The sequence below is a fragment of the Bradysia coprophila genome, unplaced genomic scaffold, assembly GCF_014529535.1.
Source record: "Bradysia coprophila strain Holo2 unplaced genomic scaffold, BU_Bcop_v1 contig_358, whole genome shotgun sequence".
In the NCBI taxonomy this organism is placed as follows: domain Eukaryota; kingdom Metazoa; phylum Arthropoda; class Insecta; order Diptera; family Sciaridae; genus Bradysia; species Bradysia coprophila.
The window spans coordinates 5,684,942-5,705,028 of NW_023503616.1; the positions used below are offsets into that span (position 1 = coordinate 5,684,942).

At 37.3% G+C, this 20,087-nt stretch overlaps 3 protein-coding genes across 4 annotated transcripts; 2 read left to right on the forward strand and 1 right to left on the reverse strand.

Moving 5' to 3' along the window:
• Window positions 1–725, forward strand: LOC119081499 (transmembrane protein 242). Its single transcript, XM_037190505.1, has 3 exons — window positions 1–158; window positions 220–458; window positions 516–725. Exons 1-3 carry the CDS (start codon window positions 101–103, stop codon window positions 648–650), a joined length of 432 nt encoding a protein of 143 aa, XP_037046400.1. The 5' UTR covers window positions 1–100; the 3' UTR covers window positions 651–725.
• Window positions 726–2,017: 1,292 nt separating this feature from the next.
• On the reverse strand, window positions 2,018–5,608 carry LOC119081411 (inhibitor of nuclear factor kappa-B kinase subunit beta). Its single transcript, XM_037190308.1, has 7 exons — window positions 5,303–5,608; window positions 4,817–5,010; window positions 4,544–4,753; window positions 4,274–4,476; window positions 2,645–3,835; window positions 2,222–2,572; window positions 2,018–2,153 (listed from the first exon to the last, which is right to left on the reverse strand). Exons 1-7 carry the CDS (start codon window positions 5,409–5,411, stop codon window positions 2,096–2,098), a joined length of 2,316 nt encoding a protein of 771 aa, XP_037046203.1. The 5' UTR covers window positions 5,412–5,608; the 3' UTR covers window positions 2,018–2,095.
• Window positions 5,609–7,447: 1,839 nt separating this feature from the next.
• On the forward strand, window positions 7,448–19,379 carry LOC119081403. Of its 2 annotated transcripts, XM_037190297.1 has the most exons (8): window positions 7,448–7,678; window positions 7,793–8,149; window positions 8,209–8,312; window positions 8,375–8,538; window positions 8,627–9,726; window positions 9,842–11,875; window positions 11,945–12,270; window positions 18,852–19,379. In XM_037190297.1, exons 1-8 carry the CDS (start codon window positions 7,621–7,623, stop codon window positions 19,068–19,070), a joined length of 4,362 nt encoding a protein of 1,453 aa, XP_037046192.1. In that variant the 5' UTR covers window positions 7,448–7,620; the 3' UTR covers window positions 19,071–19,379. The 2 variants fall into 2 exon arrangements, with proteins under 2 accessions (XP_037046192.1, XP_037046190.1); XM_037190295.1 differs by having other exon boundaries at window positions 9,842–12,270.
• The last annotated feature ends 708 nt before the right edge of the window (window positions 19,380–20,087 follow it).

Sequence of the window (20,087 nt, forward strand, 5' to 3'; positions counted from 1 at the left end):
AATTCTGTCAATTTTTCGAACTGTATCAAAAACAGTGATATTAAAAACTTAAAACTGAAACTGAATGGACGTAATTTACAACACTTATTGATCTTAATAAATGACTGACGCAAAGTTGAATGGAATCAGCGATGAAGAAAAGAAATTTCGTGTCAGAGGTACCATTCTCAAATCGTAGTTACTCATTTTATCACCAACTATATCTATTGTTTTCTTCAGCGGGTATTTTTCTTGCTTCGGTAGCTGGAGTAGCAGCTATTGCCGGATTTGGCAAGACACTAGCAGCCTCGAAACGACAGGAACAAGTTTTGGTAGAGAAAGGTGTAATCGAAAATGTACGACTATTGGACGCAGGATCTAGTCTGGCAATGCGAGCCCTTGGATGGGGTACTTTGTGTGCAGTTGTAGGAACATTCACATTCAGTTACGGCGTTTGGAAGCTGTCAGGAGCAACAAATGTAACGATTGACAGGAGTGTTTTTGTCACCTCATGATTTTTGTACCTATCGTTTTAGATGAAAGAATTTCGCCTTAAAATGGGATCCTTACTACCGAAATTATCCAAAGATGGACCTCCCACTAGTCGAACAGAATTCGAGGGATTGAGAGATTTGATGGAGTATATATCGACGTGGAAAACGGAGAAGTGAATGCATAAGTAAGGTAGTCATTTGTTAATTTATTTGAATTTGAAAATTTTATTAAAAATTTCGATATAAAAGAAACGCTGTGGTATTATGTCTTCAACAAAATTAAAGTATAAGTAAAAAGTAGCATATCAATCACAAGGGTTAGTCATCACTTTCCGAGCCACACTCTTTGGTTAACTATTACGAATATATGAAAATATATAAAGCAGATCGCAGAGCTTTGGAAGAATTGCGCAAAACGCTTTGCATAAAGCGATCACAAAATTGAGACATCTTCTTTCTGTACCAACATATGGACAAATTGTTACTGTAATTTTCAATTTACAATCCATCTCGTACCGAAATTTGTTTCAGCAATCCCTCTAATGTCTACCATTAATCCACGTGTAGTATGTCTTCGTCACTTCACATAAAAAATAAAAATCAAGTCGGGCATGGAAATAGTATGGTATCCTGGTATCTTAGTTACCGGGAAATATTTTCGCAAGAGATTTCTATATCGGGAAATTGAGCCTGCGTCAAAAAAAGCACCAAGAAATGTATGAACCTGGAAGTCAGTTTTTAGTTTTTGCTTATCGGGAAATGTTTTATTCGGTTACCGGGAAGAAATTATTATTTCCATGCCCGCAGAGGGAAACGTTTCAAATTGTATCTCATGTTACATCACGTAGTAGTATATAAATGCTTCGCTATATCAACTCGATTGGAGTTTTTAGAAATATATTGCACTGAAAGAACACGTACAGAGTGTATCTAATGTTTCTAATGATTTAATTATCGACTCATTACTTTTTGAAAACTTTTGATTTACAAGCCGAAAAAAAAACTTTCTGTTTATTCGACAAGCTCATTAACTTTTGAATATCATCGCCCCCGGATTGAAACCCATGACAAATTGTTACATTATTTAAGATGAAAGGGCAGTTTTTGAGCATTAGTAGGACCGTGTTGCTTTATTGACTTAGTGTATATTTAAGGCAGCTTAGAAGACCTTCGTGCCAAATGTCGAAAGAAATTTAAAAATTTAATTATTTGTGAAGCACCCTGAACCCTGAACCCTGAACCTTCATTTTGAAACCAACGCGATTCCACTACCATGAAAGCTGACTAAGGTGAAGCTTAAACCTGCTGAGGCCTGCTAAAGCTTGAAAACAATCAATGATGAAGAGTATGAAAAATGTTTCAATCCGGGCACGCTTTTGAGCTCTTAGTCAAGAATATAAAAATTGCTTTCAGCATCCAAGGAGCGCTTTTGCGTAGTTGGTCTGATGTCTTAAATACATCATCCATCCAGTTAGTTGCATTTTAAAGTTTCCATCTGTTCACCAATCGAAAACAAATTGGATTTTCGGATAATAAATTTTTTTAACATAAAGCTAAGTCCTAGGATTAAGTCCATTACGTTGTGTAAGTCACATTATTCCATTATTGCATTATAAGATAAATTAATTTTCCGAGTCAGTTTTCAATTCACTGTTGATTTGATTGACTACATCGGCAAATCTGAAACGAAAGAGACCAACTAAATGAGCAAAAAAAAGTCCCAATATTTCAACAAAATACAAATTCACCTCTGCCTGAGATGTTCATTGTCTTCAATAATTGACGTGGTATCACAATCATCATTACCATTGGCCAAACATGATGTGAATTTCAAACTACTTCCATTCATGTTCCAGCTAACCGGCTGTCCAATGTGAAACTTTTGATCGACCGACGGTACAATCTTTTTATCAAGAATATTCTCAATGTCTGGGATCAAATCGGGTCCATTGTTGCTTTGATATTGCTGCGATTGAATGTACTCCAAAATATCGTCGTTGATTTTATTCAGTTCACTGTCGTACTTTTCACCTTGCGATGTTGCAGATTTCACTGTCTTTTTAATTTCTTCCATTTCGATGCTCACATTGCCCGTTTGTCTGTTGCATTCAATATAAAATGTAAAAAAATTAATCAGCTCGCAGTGTCCCATTTTCTAAAATAAGATTTACCTCTGCCACTCCAAGAATTGCTCAGCCCTCAATAACTGATCCCGCTTTTTCAAGCAATTGTATGCGCATTTAAAGATGTCCGTTTGTTGACTTTCCGTATAGATTTTAGTAGCAAACTGCTCCCTAATAATCTGATACTTTTTGCTCAATTCAGCGATCTGGAAATAATCCACGTTCTGGAATCCCTTCTCCAACAACGGATGGTTCAGAGAATCTCTGCTTCGACGATGAACCGAACGATAACGCTTCACGATTTTCTCACACGCGCCGATCAACACACCAATGTTGATTTGAAGCTTTTGGCATTGATCTCCGAGACGCACCTGTGCTTCATGCACTTGAAGCGATTTATCATCGTTTCCTTTCAATGTTGTCAGCATCCGATCAATTAGCCTAACCGCACCACTAAGTCCATACGCCAGCTTTAGCATCTTGTTAATATTGACTTCGTACAGCTCGATTTGGTGATTCAACTGCAGCGAATAATTGTAGAATCCGTCGAGTGCAGTCACATATTTTTTCTGTTCGTTTCGGATGAAATAGAATACGTTGTAGACGAATCTCTTTAAGATGTGCGGCCTCAATTTGGTTTTATAATCATTAAACACCATTTCGACCAAGTCGGGCATTCCAACGAGATTATCACTCTTCATCAACATACCGCTGCATCCCACAAACAGCATTGGTTTATCGAAATATTTATCGAAATACAAATCGATTGGCCGAGTCTTCTCATCGATATGCTCAACATGATGATTTTCCACTGGAATCGTCAATCGAATTTTGTCTTTCGGTATCGATGTGCTTTTCTCGATCAAATCGAGTAAATCGTTCATGGTAGTCGTCTCATCAATGTCGTAACTGTAGCTCTGATACGTGTACAGACAGAAGACGGTTAGAATTTTTTTGGTCAGCACTTCGTCCAGCATCGTAAATATTTTCAGAATCGAAATCGGCGGCAAAGTGTTACTCATATCGGCAAATGACACCGATTTGGTTGCAGGTGTTTCGAAAACGTGTCCTCGTTGTTTCGGATTCCATTCCAAAGCCAACTTAAGCCAATTTTCCATGTGAACCTTGAAGCACGATGATATTTGATTTTCGGGGAAAATTGTACTCAAGTACTCGATGCCGTCAATGTTTTCCGTGACGCAAATGTGTTCGGATTTCTTTTTCTTCACGGTCGGCATCCTGTAACAGTTCACAATGAGTCATGTTAGTGATATTATTTTGCTATTTAATGTTGTGCAATGACACATTGAGTCAATTGAATGAAATGAATTTATCGGGGCGATTGTATCATCACACGTAATAATCAGTTAAATCAAAAGGTGGCTGTGACAATTGTTTACAGAGAGTCAATATTTTCGGTGGGCACATCGAGCAACAGCTGGTTTTCTTTCAGCTGGTGTCTACTTCAATATCATTGCATTTATAGTTTGTTACCTGTGCCGTCACCAATCTCGTATATAAAGAGAATAGCAAGATAAAACAAACATTACAATGTTCACCAGCTGTTGCTAGTGATGTACACACCGAAACAATATATTCCTTGTAATACAAGGTTTGTATGAACTCAAAAATGTGTCATCCTAAGACAAACCTCTAAAATGAAACAAAATATTTTACCATTGAGCCAAGGGCATATGTGGTACAAATGGTCGAACGCCGGCAATAACTTCGAAAGCAATTATACCGAAAGACCAATAATCAACGGAATTACTGTACTTATCGGTGATAAGCAGTTCGGGAGCAACATATTCTATAGTTCCAACTAACGAGGCTACCAAGCTTTGCCTGTCGATTTGCCGAGCGTAGCCCAGGTCAGTCAACTGGAATTAAATGTAAAATTTCGACCATTTTTCTTTCTGCATAAAAACACTGTTATACTCGACGAACCTTGTAAATTTTCTCACCCTGCTGGTTGGTTTTGATGACACAATTTTCTGGCTTAATATCACGATGACTTATTTTAATTTGATGTAGATAAGATATCGCACTCAGCAGACACTTCAATACGCTACGAACTTCTGATTCTATTAAACCACTTGTGTTGTGATGTTCGCTTAAGGCTGATCGCAGATCTCCTCCTTCACAATATTCCATTACCTAAATGCGATAGTTAGTTGACCATTGACATTTTTACTTAGATATCTAACAGAAGTAACTTACAAGTACTGGCATGGACAGCTGACTCGATTTGTTTAATTCCAATAAAAACGAATCAGGTTTGACCAGTAAACCTTGGACGATATTTTCGTTTTTGATTTCATTTGTCATATATTGAATCTCTCGCTTCCATCGTTCCTTCAATTTTTCAAGTGATGCCTTGTCTTGACATGGACTGACCTGGCATTTTTTTATTGCTGAAAATCAGTTGCGTGTTCATATAACGAGTAAGACAATTGAACAAAAAGATCAAGAAGAGAAAATCATCAGCGGAAAATTTTGAATTTATTTTTACTGCGATGACACTATATATTCATCAATAATCACCATCTGATTTATTATTTATAGCTCTACATAATTTCGATAATTAAAAATTACAACATTACGGAAACATTTCTCCATTCGGAATACCAGAAGTGGACTATTTTTAGAATTTTTTTCGTTCTTTGCACAGCTCTCGATTATGTATAATTCCGTATTCCGTCTTACCAATATTTTGTCCAGTTTTCCTATTCTGCCACAATTTCACTAGGCCGAATCCTCCAGAGCCCAGCTTCTTAACAAAATGCCAATCGCCGATAAACGGTGGATCGTCCATGACAAAGTTTTATTATTGTACAGTCAATCAAATTGATAAATAAAGTAACTTTAGAGTTTGCTAAACTTCACGTATCTTTAAAAATAAAAATGCAACAAGTTGAATAGGTACATTTGACGTTTGGTATAATATCAGTAGATAAGTAAGTATAGTAGGTACAGTAGCTCGGTGTGTGAGCAGTCCGAGCAGTGTTATGTGTTTGTGTAATTTCAAAAGACAGGTTTCTGATAAATAACATAGATTTGTTTGTTGTAAGGTTGTTTGTTGTAATGGGGGGAAGAAGATATTTTGATGGTTGTCTGATGGTGAAGCCATAATTCGTCAAAATTACGTACTTTAGGGAATAGAGGTGTGCGCCGGTCAACTTTTGTTCGGCAGCGGCTGTAAACATTTTTCAGAGTATCGGCGGCGGCGTGAATCGACTGAAGTTTTTTTTTCGGCGGCTCGCTTCGGCGTAATACAATTTTTAACCGGCGGCGGCGGCGCATTTCGGCGCAAAAATCGGCGAATATATGGCGAATTGTTATTACTTTTCGGAAAAGTTTTTTCGTTTCACTCTAGATTTATAATATTTCATTTGAAGACCATTCCTAAATATTCAATTTCTTGTTTAGACGAAAAGCGGTTCAAGACATTCTCAGTGAAACTAATACCTCAGAAACCATTTTTTAATTCATCTTGTTGTTACTCAAATTTCAAATAGCTGTTACCAGAAAAATTGGACGTACAAACGTAAAAAAAAGTAATTGACTTTCTATTAAACTTTATGTAAAAAGACCACCAATGTTCCACTAGTTTCAAGTTCTCAAAATCCAAAATGTACATAAAGTATCCGAAAAAGTCTCGATTTTCCAATCAGTTACATACCAGCCGAAACTCAAACTTATTTTGCCAGATTTTTCGAAATCTTCACTAGTTTCAAACTTTTCCATGGTCAATAAAGAAGAAAGTTGAAAATCTGACAGTTATTAATTGGTGATATAGAATTATCAAAATATAATTTTCTCTTTTTATCAACATCAACGTATACGAGCGCAGCGAAGGAGTTGACTTTACACGTGAGTCCATTTTTCACAAGATACCATCACTTATACTGTATAAGTTATACAGATTTTTCGAATCATTAGTCAAGTATTAGTTGCCTACCATGCGTTCTCATTTTGGACACATGCAATATGTTGGTTTTCCTCACTCAATTCTATTGTGTTTTTTGATAAAAATTTATTTTTTTCTCGTACTCCGTGAAACAAATTCATTCCCCATTACCTCTACTTGCGCCGAAAAATGAGGAAAAAATAAATACCGGCGGCGGCTGACTTTTTACCGGTCTCTCTTTTTAATGCAAATGCATGTAACATTAACATTGACTAATTTACGTCTTCTTTCATGAGTACTGAATATGATATAAGACATAGAGTTACACTCAATCAATATTCCGAAGGTACAAAGCTTTATTTTACCTGGAAAACACTCTAATTCCATTGGTGGTGTAAACTTATATACAATAATTCGTTAAGTGATGTAAAACTACAAAACAAATAAAGCAGTACCGCTTTTCCTTACCCAATGGTCGCGTGAAGCGAATAAGGAGACCAGATTTCTGTTTCGACTTCGAGCACTAACGGCGGTCAGAGACCATTGGGTAAGGAAAAAGCTGTTCTGCTTTGTTTGTTTTATAGTTTTACATCACTCGACGATTTATTGCATATTAGATAACACCACCCCTGGAATTAGTGTGTTTTCCAGGTAAAATAAAGTTTTGTTCCTTCGGAATATTGATTGAGAGTGTTTGTTAAGATCAGAGTGGCACTTGCAGAGTTTTTTTTTTAAATACTCATTTTGACTAATTATACCTCTTACACCTTGTTCATAGTGTTCATACTGTGAGTTTTTTTTTTATCTGAGAAAGTCTCGAAATGTGGAAGTAATGGTTCACATTCCATTCACTTCTTCTTCAAAATGTTCTTAAGTACATCATCAAGAAAGTGGATAAAGTAGATTTCATTCAAGAATTCATCACGTGACCAACAAACGTCAGTTTATTTGAGAAATCGTAATGTCTGCTTGTACAAAACTTTTTTTTCGTTTTCTTACAATGAAGTGATTTCGTTTATTTTTCGCAACAGTGTGAACCATTTCCGATGCTGAGAAAAATTAGTTTTTACGTTTTCATGAACGATTTAAGAGCCTGATTCTATTTACGCGTGTGATGGCGTATATAAACGTAGCGGAATGGACGACAGAATTGGTCACAGATTGGCTGAAAGGTACGATTAAAGAGTTAGAATGTAACGATGTGCAATTGATGCACGTAGACATTGTAATGTACAGATTCTGTAAAATGGATCAATTTAATCAAAATTGCAAATCTACAATCACAGGCCTAGACAATTCGATGTACACATACATCAAATCGTTTACAAACAACGAAGTGAGAGGTCAACAACTTTTGAATATACGTCCATACGAATTGGAACAACTGTCCATGCATTCGATCGGTCATCAAGAGATTGTGTTAGAGGCGGTTGAACATCTACGAAACTTTCACTATCATTTGGATAAAGAAAATTTACAATTTTTGGCTCTGCAAGTGGCAACAACGGCACAATGTTTAAATAATCAGTTGGCACATTTCGTTGATAAGAGCAAAATTGAAACGCAAATCTTGAGCGACATTACAAGGACTATTGCAACTATTAAACCGTTGATTGGATGGTTGGATCGGTCACCGTTTCAAGGTAATTTGATGGACAAAGTGTCTAACTAAATTCCTAATTGTTATGCGGTCTCCTTGCAGATAAACAACAATTTGTGGAATTGAGAAATAAAATGTTTCGATATGCCATTGAGATGGCTATGAGTGCTCAGAGAGATAGATTTGTCGAAAATCCTGTTGATCAAGTAGGTTTCTGTGACTGCAACCATTAAACCATAATCATGTCGAGTTTGTCTTTTATTTTTAGATCAAGAGCATTGCCTTACGAGTAGCCAATCTTGCTAATTACATCATTCAGGACATATCTGATCCGATGATACTACAGCCAGCCATGCTAAATCTTGTTACGATTAAGAAAAAGGAGTCGGAACTCGGTTTCAACATCGTGCCTAGCTATAATGGAATTCATGTGTAAGTCATTCTGATGATGTCTTTTGGCATTCGTAACCGTTCTTCACATTCAATGTTTCAATCTTAAAATAATTTTTCTGGTTACCAGTGTGACGGACATTAAAAACAAATCACCGGCGCACACATCTGGCAAAATTGAGGAAGGTGATGAAATCGTTCAAGTAAACTACCAGACAGTCGTTGGCTGGCAGTATAAAAAAGTCATTCAACAATTGCAAGAATCACCACCAGACATACTCTTAACATTGAAAAAACGTCCCAAGCATACGAAAATCTATGGACAGATTTACATGAAACCTTACCGCTTACCGAGCAAGAAAAAGGCACTACGTTGGGACACATCACCGAGTCCTCGCCCAGACTTACTCCACATCCAAGACTTTTCATTGCCACTGACTCAAGTCACGGAAAAGCAAGAAGAGCCCTTCGATGACGATATACTCGACGATGCTGACGATATACTTGAGCCGAAATTGAAAAAGCCTTCCGAGAAAGAAATTCGTTTGTATTTACCCAAATCACGGGCCGTGCTTCAGCGTCGTAATACAATATGCGGTGATCATGTGATGGGATTCAAAAATAACGTTCTATTTTGGCACGAGAACCGAGACAGGGAAAATAGCCAAGAATCAATTAGCCAGCTGCGTGACAAGTCAGTTTCTTTCGGATTCGGATTGGAACTTGCGACTAGACCTACAACTATTTTGGGTATTGGTCATTCGGCTCACAGTAGATTTGCGGACTTTCCCGGATTGAAGGGATCAATGCCAGAGGTGCCTGCTAAAGAATTGTCACATATTGAGGAAAGTGTTGATCCAAAGGATGAAGACCACGTTTCCAAGCCCGGTATCAGTAAGGTCGTACGGTTTGATTCGGCGCAAATTGTCAATGAGTACAAGGACAGTCAATATTCATGTAATGTGGACAACACCATTTTGGAGGTGTTTGAACCGATTCCATACGTTGACGATGATGATATTGATCTAATTCCGATCAAAACCAAAACAGAACCACCGAAATGTGATGAAAATGTGCCACCGATAATAAGTAGGATGCAGAAAATGTCTTCGGATAATGGACTGCTTGAAGCGATTAACGAAATGGTTGTGAATAAATGTGCCACTCGACGAGGAAGGTTGGACAAGAGCCACAGCACTCCGATATATGATGACACAGATGAAGACTCTGGTAAGTTCAAAAATATTCTCACACCTCAGCAGCAATGGTTATTCATTGAACAACCTTCTATAATCTATCGCAATGACTACACTCACAAAAAAAAACTTAAATTTCTTTCGAACAGATGTGCCCCCAGCCATAGAGCCTCGGAAGGAAATTGGTCAAAAAACTCCACCCGTCCCTCCACGTCCTACTCGCCCAAAACGACCAATAGATGTATCACCTGTAACACCGTCACCTATATCCAATACAAACACACAAATGTTCGTCAAAGCCAACAACATAGCTCCCAACGATGTTATGGACGATAACAAACCGAAATTGGCCACTGTTATCGACTTAAAGAATAAAGAGAACTTCCACTCGGTTATGGAACATTTGCCAGAACGAGCGGAGAGCAGAACTTCATCGATTGGTTCGACGGCAAGTTCGAAAAAAATTCCAGCTACAAAACATTTCCTTGAGGCCGAAGAGTCTGAATTGCTGACCCCAAACAAGACGAAAAGTCTAACGTTGAAGAAAAAAAATTCGATCCTTGCCAAACGACGTAACATATCGTTGAAAACATTAGAAATGGGAGACATCCAGGGTCACTTGTACCGACGTGCTAAAGACAAAAATGGAGTGACATATTGGGCTAAGCCGTATTTCGTTCTAACCGACACCTCGCTATACGGATTCAAAACGAAAGATTCGTCCAAAGCAGATTGTTTGATATTCCTGTTGGGATTTACAGTGGCAGTCGCGCCTGAAGTTCACTCAAAACCGTTTGCATTCAAAGTGTACCATCAAGCTAAAACATTTTACTTCGCCGCTGAGTCGCAACAAGCTTTGAATCAATGGATGGATTACATTCGTCAAGCAACGTTGAAGGGAAACACAGCAACGTTGAACTTATCACCGAACCGTAATGATAAGGAGCTGTTTTCAGAAACTGAAAGCTCTGGTGATGAGTTCGGATTGAGCCAGAAAACCAGTCAGTCGCCATCTGTTTCAAACACTTTGACTGGTCAACAAACCACAAAAAAATCAGGAGGAGATGATGCATCGCACAGTGTCGGCAAACATGAAAAATACAATTTGGGATTCAATTCTTTGAGAAAGTTTACCAAAAACAGTCTTCCATTTTCATCGCACAAGAAAGATAAGGAAAAGCTTAATTCAAGTGATGTTCCCGTACCCACTGCACAATATCGCACGTATCGAAAAGTGCCAGGTAATGCTGGTCTCCAACTGGGAACAAATTCAATGATTTCATCAACGGGTACAAGTGATTTCATTCCACCGGTTCTATCCTCGTCGTCATCAATTGATACCAGTTACAAGATTGAAGCTCCGAAAAAAGCGTCCATCACAGCAATACAGCCCACACATTCAACTGCAGAACCGACTTCTTTACATCGATACCAGAGGGAGCATACCCATCATGAAAATCGTAAATTGCAAAAAGTATCGCCATGCAATTACATTCATGCGTCTAATCCGAATTTATTGGAATTTGATTTTCCAACAACGAAAACATTGGACTTTTCCTACCCAAAAGTGAATCCATCGAACAGTTGGGATGCGCACAGTAACGTTCAGGGTTTTATGACGCTGAAAGACCTAATGTTGCAAAAACAAGAGGAGGAAGCCCAAGAAATGTACAATAATCGTGTCTTGTTGGGCGTTGAAAAGAAAACCAGCCGCAATAAGAGAAAACAGCATCGACCTGATCATTTGAACAGTTTCAAACAAGACGATGATTCCAATGGCGGTGTTAGCTGTAAGCAAACAACTCCGAATAAAATTCAGAGTCGAAGTCTTCCGAAAACTCCTGACTATTCACATAGCTTTAAGCCCACCGACAGTGATATAAAAATGATCAGAAGTTCTGAAGGACAAAAATTACGAGAATTTGGATATGAACTCATTTCCGAAAACGATCCAATCGAGAAAAGTGCTATCACAAATAGTGAGGATCCGAAACCACTTCAGGATAAAACAAGTTCGGGAAAGAAAAAGGGGCTGAACTGGATAAACAATGAACGAAAATCCGATGACGATCGATCGAATCGAACAGGAAGCTTTAAAAAATCTAAACGAACTTTGGACAGTTTCAAAGCGACCGAAAAACTGTTCCCATTCAAGCACAAATCCAGCGACAACGATTTAACAGGTTCGAGTCCAAAATCTACCGCTCATGATAAACCAATGCCACTAAAACCAGTTACTTCTTACTCGCCAGTAACTCTTCCAATGAACAAGAAATCCGCTCATGTCTATAACATTGAAGTGGACGGCGCACAACCTCGGCACCAAGTGAATCTGAAAAAGTCGTCCACCTACAATTCACCAGATTTCCACTGTTTGCAGTCCAATGAAAATGGTACTCGAAAGAATTCTGCACCAGAACGAAGCGCTTCATACTTTACGAAACTTACTTTTACATCGAATAAAACAACAAAGGAGAAAAAATTATTGGGTTCGCCTAGGCTACACCGAGCAATTTTTGGTAGAAAAGAATCGTCAGAGACGCAACACTTGGACCATGAACTGTTCGACCCGGTTAAGGTGAGTTAAATATGCTTTTGCTATATTAACTATTTTAACTTCTTGTGGGAGAGAAAAATATCGTTCTACTTCTCTGCAATCATCATTTCTAGTCGTAGAAAAACTGGACATTTTAGCGAAGAAATTCTATAATTTGAAAATGCCTTCACTGTGTTGATAAACATGATTTGTCGACTAGACATTCTGAATAAATTTTGTTAAGAACACATTCCCTATAAAGAAGCGTTCATTCGTTTACGTTTTCCTTCGAATTCGTCCTATATCGTTGTCTTCTTCAACCGTTGTTGATTGCTCTATGTGAGCTCTGTTGGATTGAAGCGGAATAAATTTTATCCATGGTGAATCTAGACTTTTCATAAGCTAATTTAAACATAAATTTTCCTAAAAATGTTACTTCTCCCGGGTAAAATGAAGTTCTCACACATACCTCAATCGATCGAAATCTGAGTAGATTTCCTATTCGTCCTCTTTTAATAGGACATGTCCTCTTTTTTCGCCTCATATTCTTCTGACATTTTGAAAGACACCCAAATTCTCGCAGGGAAGAAAATCAAATAAATTTAAGAAAATTTGATAGGGCAGAAAATAGTCGTTATTCGTATAATGTTCGGTGGGTGATATCACTAAGAATATCTTCATTGTACAGAGATACTAGAATTCTTGACTTACACCATGAAAACCAGTGTGACTTACACAAGACCTGGTGCAGTGCATGAAAAAGTTGTAATTTTTTTTGTTGGAAATCTACTTTTCGTCCTTTTTTCGATAGTAGAGGCGTTCTCTTCTTGTCCTCTTTTTTATGTCAAAATGTCCTCTATTTCAAAATTCAAAAAGGGGAACTCTGAGATAATCTGAGGGAACTGAGAAATTGACGAAAGTATTGTAAGAATTCGATCGATCGAGGCTTTTGTGACTTCTATTTTTTTTTTACTCGCATTGATCCTCTATAATTTATTTGATTGCGTATAAAGCTGGGACTATCTTACCTCAAATGAGTCGGTTGATTTTGGTTCACCGAGAGTTTAAATTAGTTGAGCATTGAACAGTTAAATCGCAAATGAAAATTATTGCGAACTATTAATTCAATCAACTTTTTCAAGGGTTGTTGTTATTCGCTCACTCAATGTAATAAAAATATCGGTGGTCGATATATTCAGTCGATCGATCCATTGAGTGAACCATCGTAAGACGCTGCAAATTTGTGGGATGCTAGCATCTACCAATTTCATCACAATTCGGAATAATATTTTCTATTTCATTAACATTAACGATTTGCACGTTTCAATGAATAAAAAGAATTTGTTTTAGTATTTAATTGACAATTATTTATTCAGGTTTATCATTTATACAAAAATAGGAAATTCATTTTAGGTTTTAAGACTTTTACAGTACAAAATTAAGAAGCTCGTTTATTCCTATGTGACAATGAATTATGCATTATATGCCCTATAACTAACAATGTCATTTTAAATGTCCTCATTGAGGTTGGTTGGTTTATTGTTGACCGAGTTATTTCCTCATAGAGGTTACTTCAACACTATTCAGTTGACCGAAAACGTAAAATATCGGTAAATTAACAGCAATTAAGTTAAAATACTAAGTTTTTAGATCACACACTGTTTTCTGTTCAAAGTTTTAAATCCAATTTCAAAGTGTTTCTTTAGGCGAACGATGAGACATCTTCCTTTTTCAATTTTTAACAAATTTATGCACAAAAACGATAAAAAGTCTATTTAGCGTAGTCTTATTCCACTGTTATAAAATGAGTGAAACGAAGTTCTCAGAAATTTTTTTAAACTTTCCACTGTTATAAAATGCATGCTAAATGAAGTTCTCAGAAAACTTGGCAAACTTTCTGGTGTAAAATTTGAAAATAAAACACATTTTTTTCTAGCCTTAGACACAATTTCTGCTCGTAATCTATAGACTCACTACACGTTATGAATTGTTGCCATCACGGTCGGCTATTCGGCATTCGTTTCGATGCTGGCAATGTTTCAAAGAATGGCATAGATAAGGCCTCGTCTAATAATATCCGATGGCTTGGCTCGTGCACCAGCATTTTGCGAATCACATCAAATAAATCATCCACTTCCGCACAATCATCCATTCGAAAATCTTCCAGTGGTCTGCAATGCTCGATCGAATCTTTTTCCGCTTCGTCCCAGTTCCAATTTAATACTCCATTTTTGAAATACGATGTGTTGGACACTTTTGTCATTTCAGACGGAATTTTCCCAATTATTTTCTCCATCATCGCCAATTGCTCGTCGCTTTCCTCCGCAGGAAATAACAGATCGCCTATGTGCAGTTCGAGTAGAATACAGCCAATTGACCAGATGTCACACGTATTTGTCCAACCCAGTCTCAGTATTACCTCTGGTGGTCGGTAATATACTGTTGTAATTAATGGTTGATGATAATCGTTATCACGGGTTACTTGTCCGAAGTCACCGAGTCGGATATTCGTACACTTCAGACGTTTCAATTCCACATTCCTCTTCTCGCAGAACACCGTTGTGAAGCTCGAATCTACGAAAAGCATGTTTTCTGGTTTTAAATCCGTATGTATCAATCCATTATTGTGCAGGAACAAGACAGCCGAGCACAGCTGAAACGATATATGCCGCACCTCTTCCATCGAAAACGGTTCGAAGTCGTTGTCTTTGATGAAGTCGAAAACGCTGCAACCCAACAGCGGAAAGGCAATACATACGTGCCCACCACAGTGAAACCAGCTAAGCATATTTATGCAAAAACTCTTGCGCAGTGGATCTCTGCATGATATGACTGTAAGAGCGATTATTTCTGCCATCGCCGATTTACGTTTGTCCTGCTCGTCTTTGACCACTTTTAGCGCTGCATGTTGACCGGTGTTAACATTCTTAACTCGTAAGACTCGTCCAAATGATCCTTCGCCCAATACATTCTTAATTTCATATGACTTCAATTTTTGGCCCGGATGCCATTTGATGTGTCCTGTTTCGTCGGTATCAATTTCTTCACTTTCGACTCTGTGTTGCATTCTGCGTCTCTTCGCAATATTTTCAAATTCAAAGTCGTCACTTTCGTTGCCACTCGTGACTTCCCACTCAGAGTCATTTTGCATAATTTCCAATTCACTATTAAATTCACTTTCAATCCTTGAATCCTTAATACACAATCTCTTAGACATTTTTATTCGATTAGATTCCAGTTATACTTGACAATACGGTGGAGATGTTTTTCTTTCAAGCGCTGAAGCTGTACTGAGGACTATGTACACCTATAATATAGGTCCTATATGTGTTGTCCTTCCCACTTCTTCAAAATACGCATAACGAATACAACGATTGAAAACAATTGCATTCCAATACAAACTACCTTAAATATTAAAATTTTATTACGCTTAATCCCTTCTGTGGCCACTCTGCGCAATCGGCAACTATATCAGCTTCGTTTTGCACCAAAAAACATGTGTACCGTCAATACCCTCTCTAGCAATCAAACCACTTTTTTTAAGGTGATGAAAGTGTTAAGTAGCCTTTGGAATTTACATGTACATTACAGCGCAGTCAGGTAAAATGTAGATTAGTGTTTGTAGAATACAAAGAAATAAGGTGTGAATATGACACAGAGAGCTGAGAGTTTGTTTGCTAGATAGAGTATTGGTACCGTCCGATGTTTCAGAATATTTGGGTAATAAACTCATTAGCCATCTCAATATTGAATGATTGTCTATTTTTATTGTATTTACTGTAAAAAGTACAAAAATGTGGCTAAAATCTCCGATATTTGTAAAAAAAAAATGGAAGTGAAGATACCATACTTTCTTTCTAATTTCTCTTTTGTAACGACCGGACTCTTTTGAGAAAGATCAAAAGATTTTTAAATTAACAAATTGACAATAGGAATTTAGGCAAGAGTACAAACTCGAAAAATACTTTCAACTTCTGTGGAAATCTAGAATTTAAAAACTGACTATCCGTTCATTAACGGTTGACTTTAATTCAAACAGAGGAAAAACGCCACTCCATAACTACAATCACGACAAGTGTCAGTTTCCTTTTTTCACGGATTATGAAATATAAGAAGGGAAACTTCCCACATCATTTCCAAATTTATATTTTATAATAACAACTGAGTCAACACAAACTATGCTTAAGCCATTCAAAGCTAAGAGTAATTATACCTAGAGAGGAAATTTCGAACAAAATTACGTAAAATATGTGGTCCCAACATCAAATACGAAATTTGTATTGGTATGTGTGTTTGCCCTCTTAATTAAGAGGGCAAATTGAACTATCAAAAGCGAACGTATTATACCAGTGTTAATTATCATGTCGGATGGAGGGCCGGATGAAAATCCGCGTTACGAGAAAGTTATCACAGTAGCAGTTCACCACTTCATAAAACGTGACTTGGATGCTCTATTCATTGGTACTAACGCACCTGGCCGAAGCTGCTTCAACCGTGTCGAGCGACGGATGGCCCCGTTAAGCAGAGATTTATGCGGATTAGTGTTGCCGCACGATGAATTCGGAAATCATTTGAATAGTCAAAATGAGACTATTGACATCGAACTTGAAATGAAAAACTTTGCCAAAGCTGGCGAGATTCTAGCTGAGGTGTGGAGTGAAAATATGATCGATAAATATCCGACTGTGGCACATTTTGTAAGTGAAACAGAATCTGAGTTGGCAGAAGACTTGATGGTAAGGGATTGCTCCTGGTGGGACACGCACATCGAATTCGGTCAATATTTACTTCAAATTGTCAAATGTGATGATCGGAATTGCTGCAAACCGAGACGAAGTTCTTTGTTCACGACATTAAAGAACGGCAAAATTCCTCCACCTTTACCATTGAACAACATTGAAGGCGGATTGAAACTTCCTGTTTGTCACTACGAAAAGCTGAAAGTCGATCAATTTGCTCCACTTTTTCTGAATTGTGTTTTAAAAAAGGAATTCCAAATCAAAAGTTTCGATGCATTTTGTCCTTCTGTTCAATCGAAAATACAGAATCGGACCTGTAGCGTTTGTGCTAAGTATTTCAGTGCTACGAAATACTTAACGGAACACAAAAAAATACATAAAAAGGACGGAAAGAATGCGAAAAATTTGAATAAAAACGAAAACCAGCGCGAGAACGAAACTGTAATCAGAAAATTGCGACCGAAGCGTATTGCTGCTGTTCGAGCGCGGGAAGCCCTGGCAATTATAAACTACGACGATGAAATGGAAGACGCTGAATGGCATCGAAAGGAAGATCTAGACCTGGATGGTCTTGATATTCCTCAAGAAGAGACAACAAACGGGAATATTGTTATGCCTGTCGAAACTTGCTTGTACAACGAGTGGTCGGAAGATGTGTAAATTGTGTTTTGTGGAAGATGTGTTTTTATTAAATAAAATTTTGATTTGAATCAATTTCGAATTTTTTGTGGACGTCCTTCAGGGGGGGAGGGGGTATGGTAAATCGGACATATTGTGACAGGGGGGGAGGGGGTATCAAAAAATTCATAAAAATCGCGGACGTCCTTTATGGACGTTCCCATACATGTATTGGTGTAAAATTATACGAAATGTGTATCTTATACAAACTGATGTTGGGACCACATTTCGTCGTACAAACTTCCTCTCTAGGTATAATTACTCTAAGATTCAAAGTCAGCGAAACGTGTTTGATAAACACATCGTGTGACAAAAACATTCACTTTCGTAACCTGTTGCATTAGTTATTTATACAACCGACTGATAAATGCTTTTTTAGACACTAGATGTGTAGATTGTGACTCGAGGCCGTAGCACATCGTGTGCCTAAAAACGCATTGATCATCGAGTTGTATACAACGTTTTTCGCAATAAAAGCAACGGAAAGTCCCACTTTTCGTCACTTGTTGCGAAAATAACATTATGCAATTTCGACGACAAAGACAATACCTTTGTATCGAAAACAATTCAAAGGCAAGCTGTACAGTGCATACATACTGTTTGAGATTTGAAATAAAAGACTTCTATTTGGGACTTGTGTCCCGTGAAACTTACTCTTATTGAATGCGAAGTTTCATACAAATTATTTAAAGGGTCCTATTCTCGGGAATCCTAGATCTTCAATAAATTAACCTTCTATTTTTCATACATGTTCACAGTGATTTTTCATCGTCAAGTGTTCCGATATGGAACAATATTTTCTTTTATACGTTAAGGTCATTTATGTGCGTACATATCACGTATGACTGTAGTAAACTCATCGTCTAGAATGCGTTTTGATTGTATATTTATATTATACAAAGAGAATGTGTTTGTTGATCAGCTGGTGAAGTTCAGCTGTTGCTGATTCTGCACAAGCTTTAGGTTTAATGAATGTAGTAGAAAAACTGAAAAACAATAATTTGGCTACATAAATGTCTTCAAGCCTTTTTTGTTAGAGGTGATAACATTAGGTGTTTTGCTTTTTTACAATTTGATCCATTTGATGTTGAAATGGCATGTACAACTGCCCTGAAAGAAAAGCTTAAAACCCGCTGGCTGAGTTCAGTAAAAACTTGTTAATTAAGTGTGAAAATTGTAAACGTTTTTTTTTTCGTTTTTCTTTAGACTAAAAGTCCGTCGGACACCACACAAGAATATCGGCACTTACCGGTTACACCTAAAACATCTTTAACAGGAAGCACACATGGTTCTCATTCAGCGAATTCAAATGATTATCCACATCTGGAATATCCTCCCACATTCGAGCCTCAGACATATTCTTTAAGCGATCCGAACACCAGTTTGACAATGCTACGACGACGGAACAACAATCAAAATAAATAGATCTACTCGGCACAGCGAAATTAGTTGGAATTGAGGAAATATATTTATTATTAATAAAATCACGTTATGGAATACTCACAAGCTACCTATACTGTATTAGATCATTGATGAGAGGGTCGTGGTTGTTTATGTATTACGATTTTCTTTATTATTATTTTTCATTTTGCTAGATTTCATTCCAATTTCGGGTGAATTTATTTAGACATAGACTTCCTTTTAGTGCCTTGTTGTTATTACAATTGAATTATGAATAATTATTTTATTGGGAAATTAAATCAATTTATTCAACCAAAACGTTTTGCTGTCTACTATCAGTTTTAGATGCAGACGACCAACATATTATCGGTATGGTTATATACCAAATCTGTTACTTTTTTTGTTAAGGCCAGGTTATGCTCGTTTACATCTTTGCGATAGTAAAGAGCCGAACCTGGCCTTAATGAAAAAATGGCCAGGTGTTTGATATAATAGTAGATTATTGAACTGGTCTACTAATGCGTTATTAATTTAATGTTTTTATTGCGTTGGCGTGAATATATCAACATTAAATGCTGTTTTTCAGGGTATACCGAACATTAATTCTGTCATAGTGTGCGATGTGCGTGACGTGATTATTATTTATCTAAAGTTTATAAGTCCTACAGGATTATGTCGATAAGTTGATCGTTTGCTAATAATAATAAGTTATACTCTTCTGCATATTACATGAACACTCGTTACACTCGTGGTTGTGTAATATACAGAAGAGTATGAATGCTGAATGCTGGCCATGTTCCCCGATTTCATATTGTAATATTAGGCATAGAAGAATTAGCGTATACATAGTAGCACATTACGAACTAGCTTCCAAGCTTGACTCGTGGGAGGTTAGCAGAACGAGCCGAATTTTGTTTAACCTGTTACAGACGGCAAGCATATGACCAGTATTATTATCGGGTCTATTACTTCTAGATCAAAGTATTTTTAATCGTTTGATTTCATAGTCGCCTCGAACCATTTCCCATTTCTCGAACATAA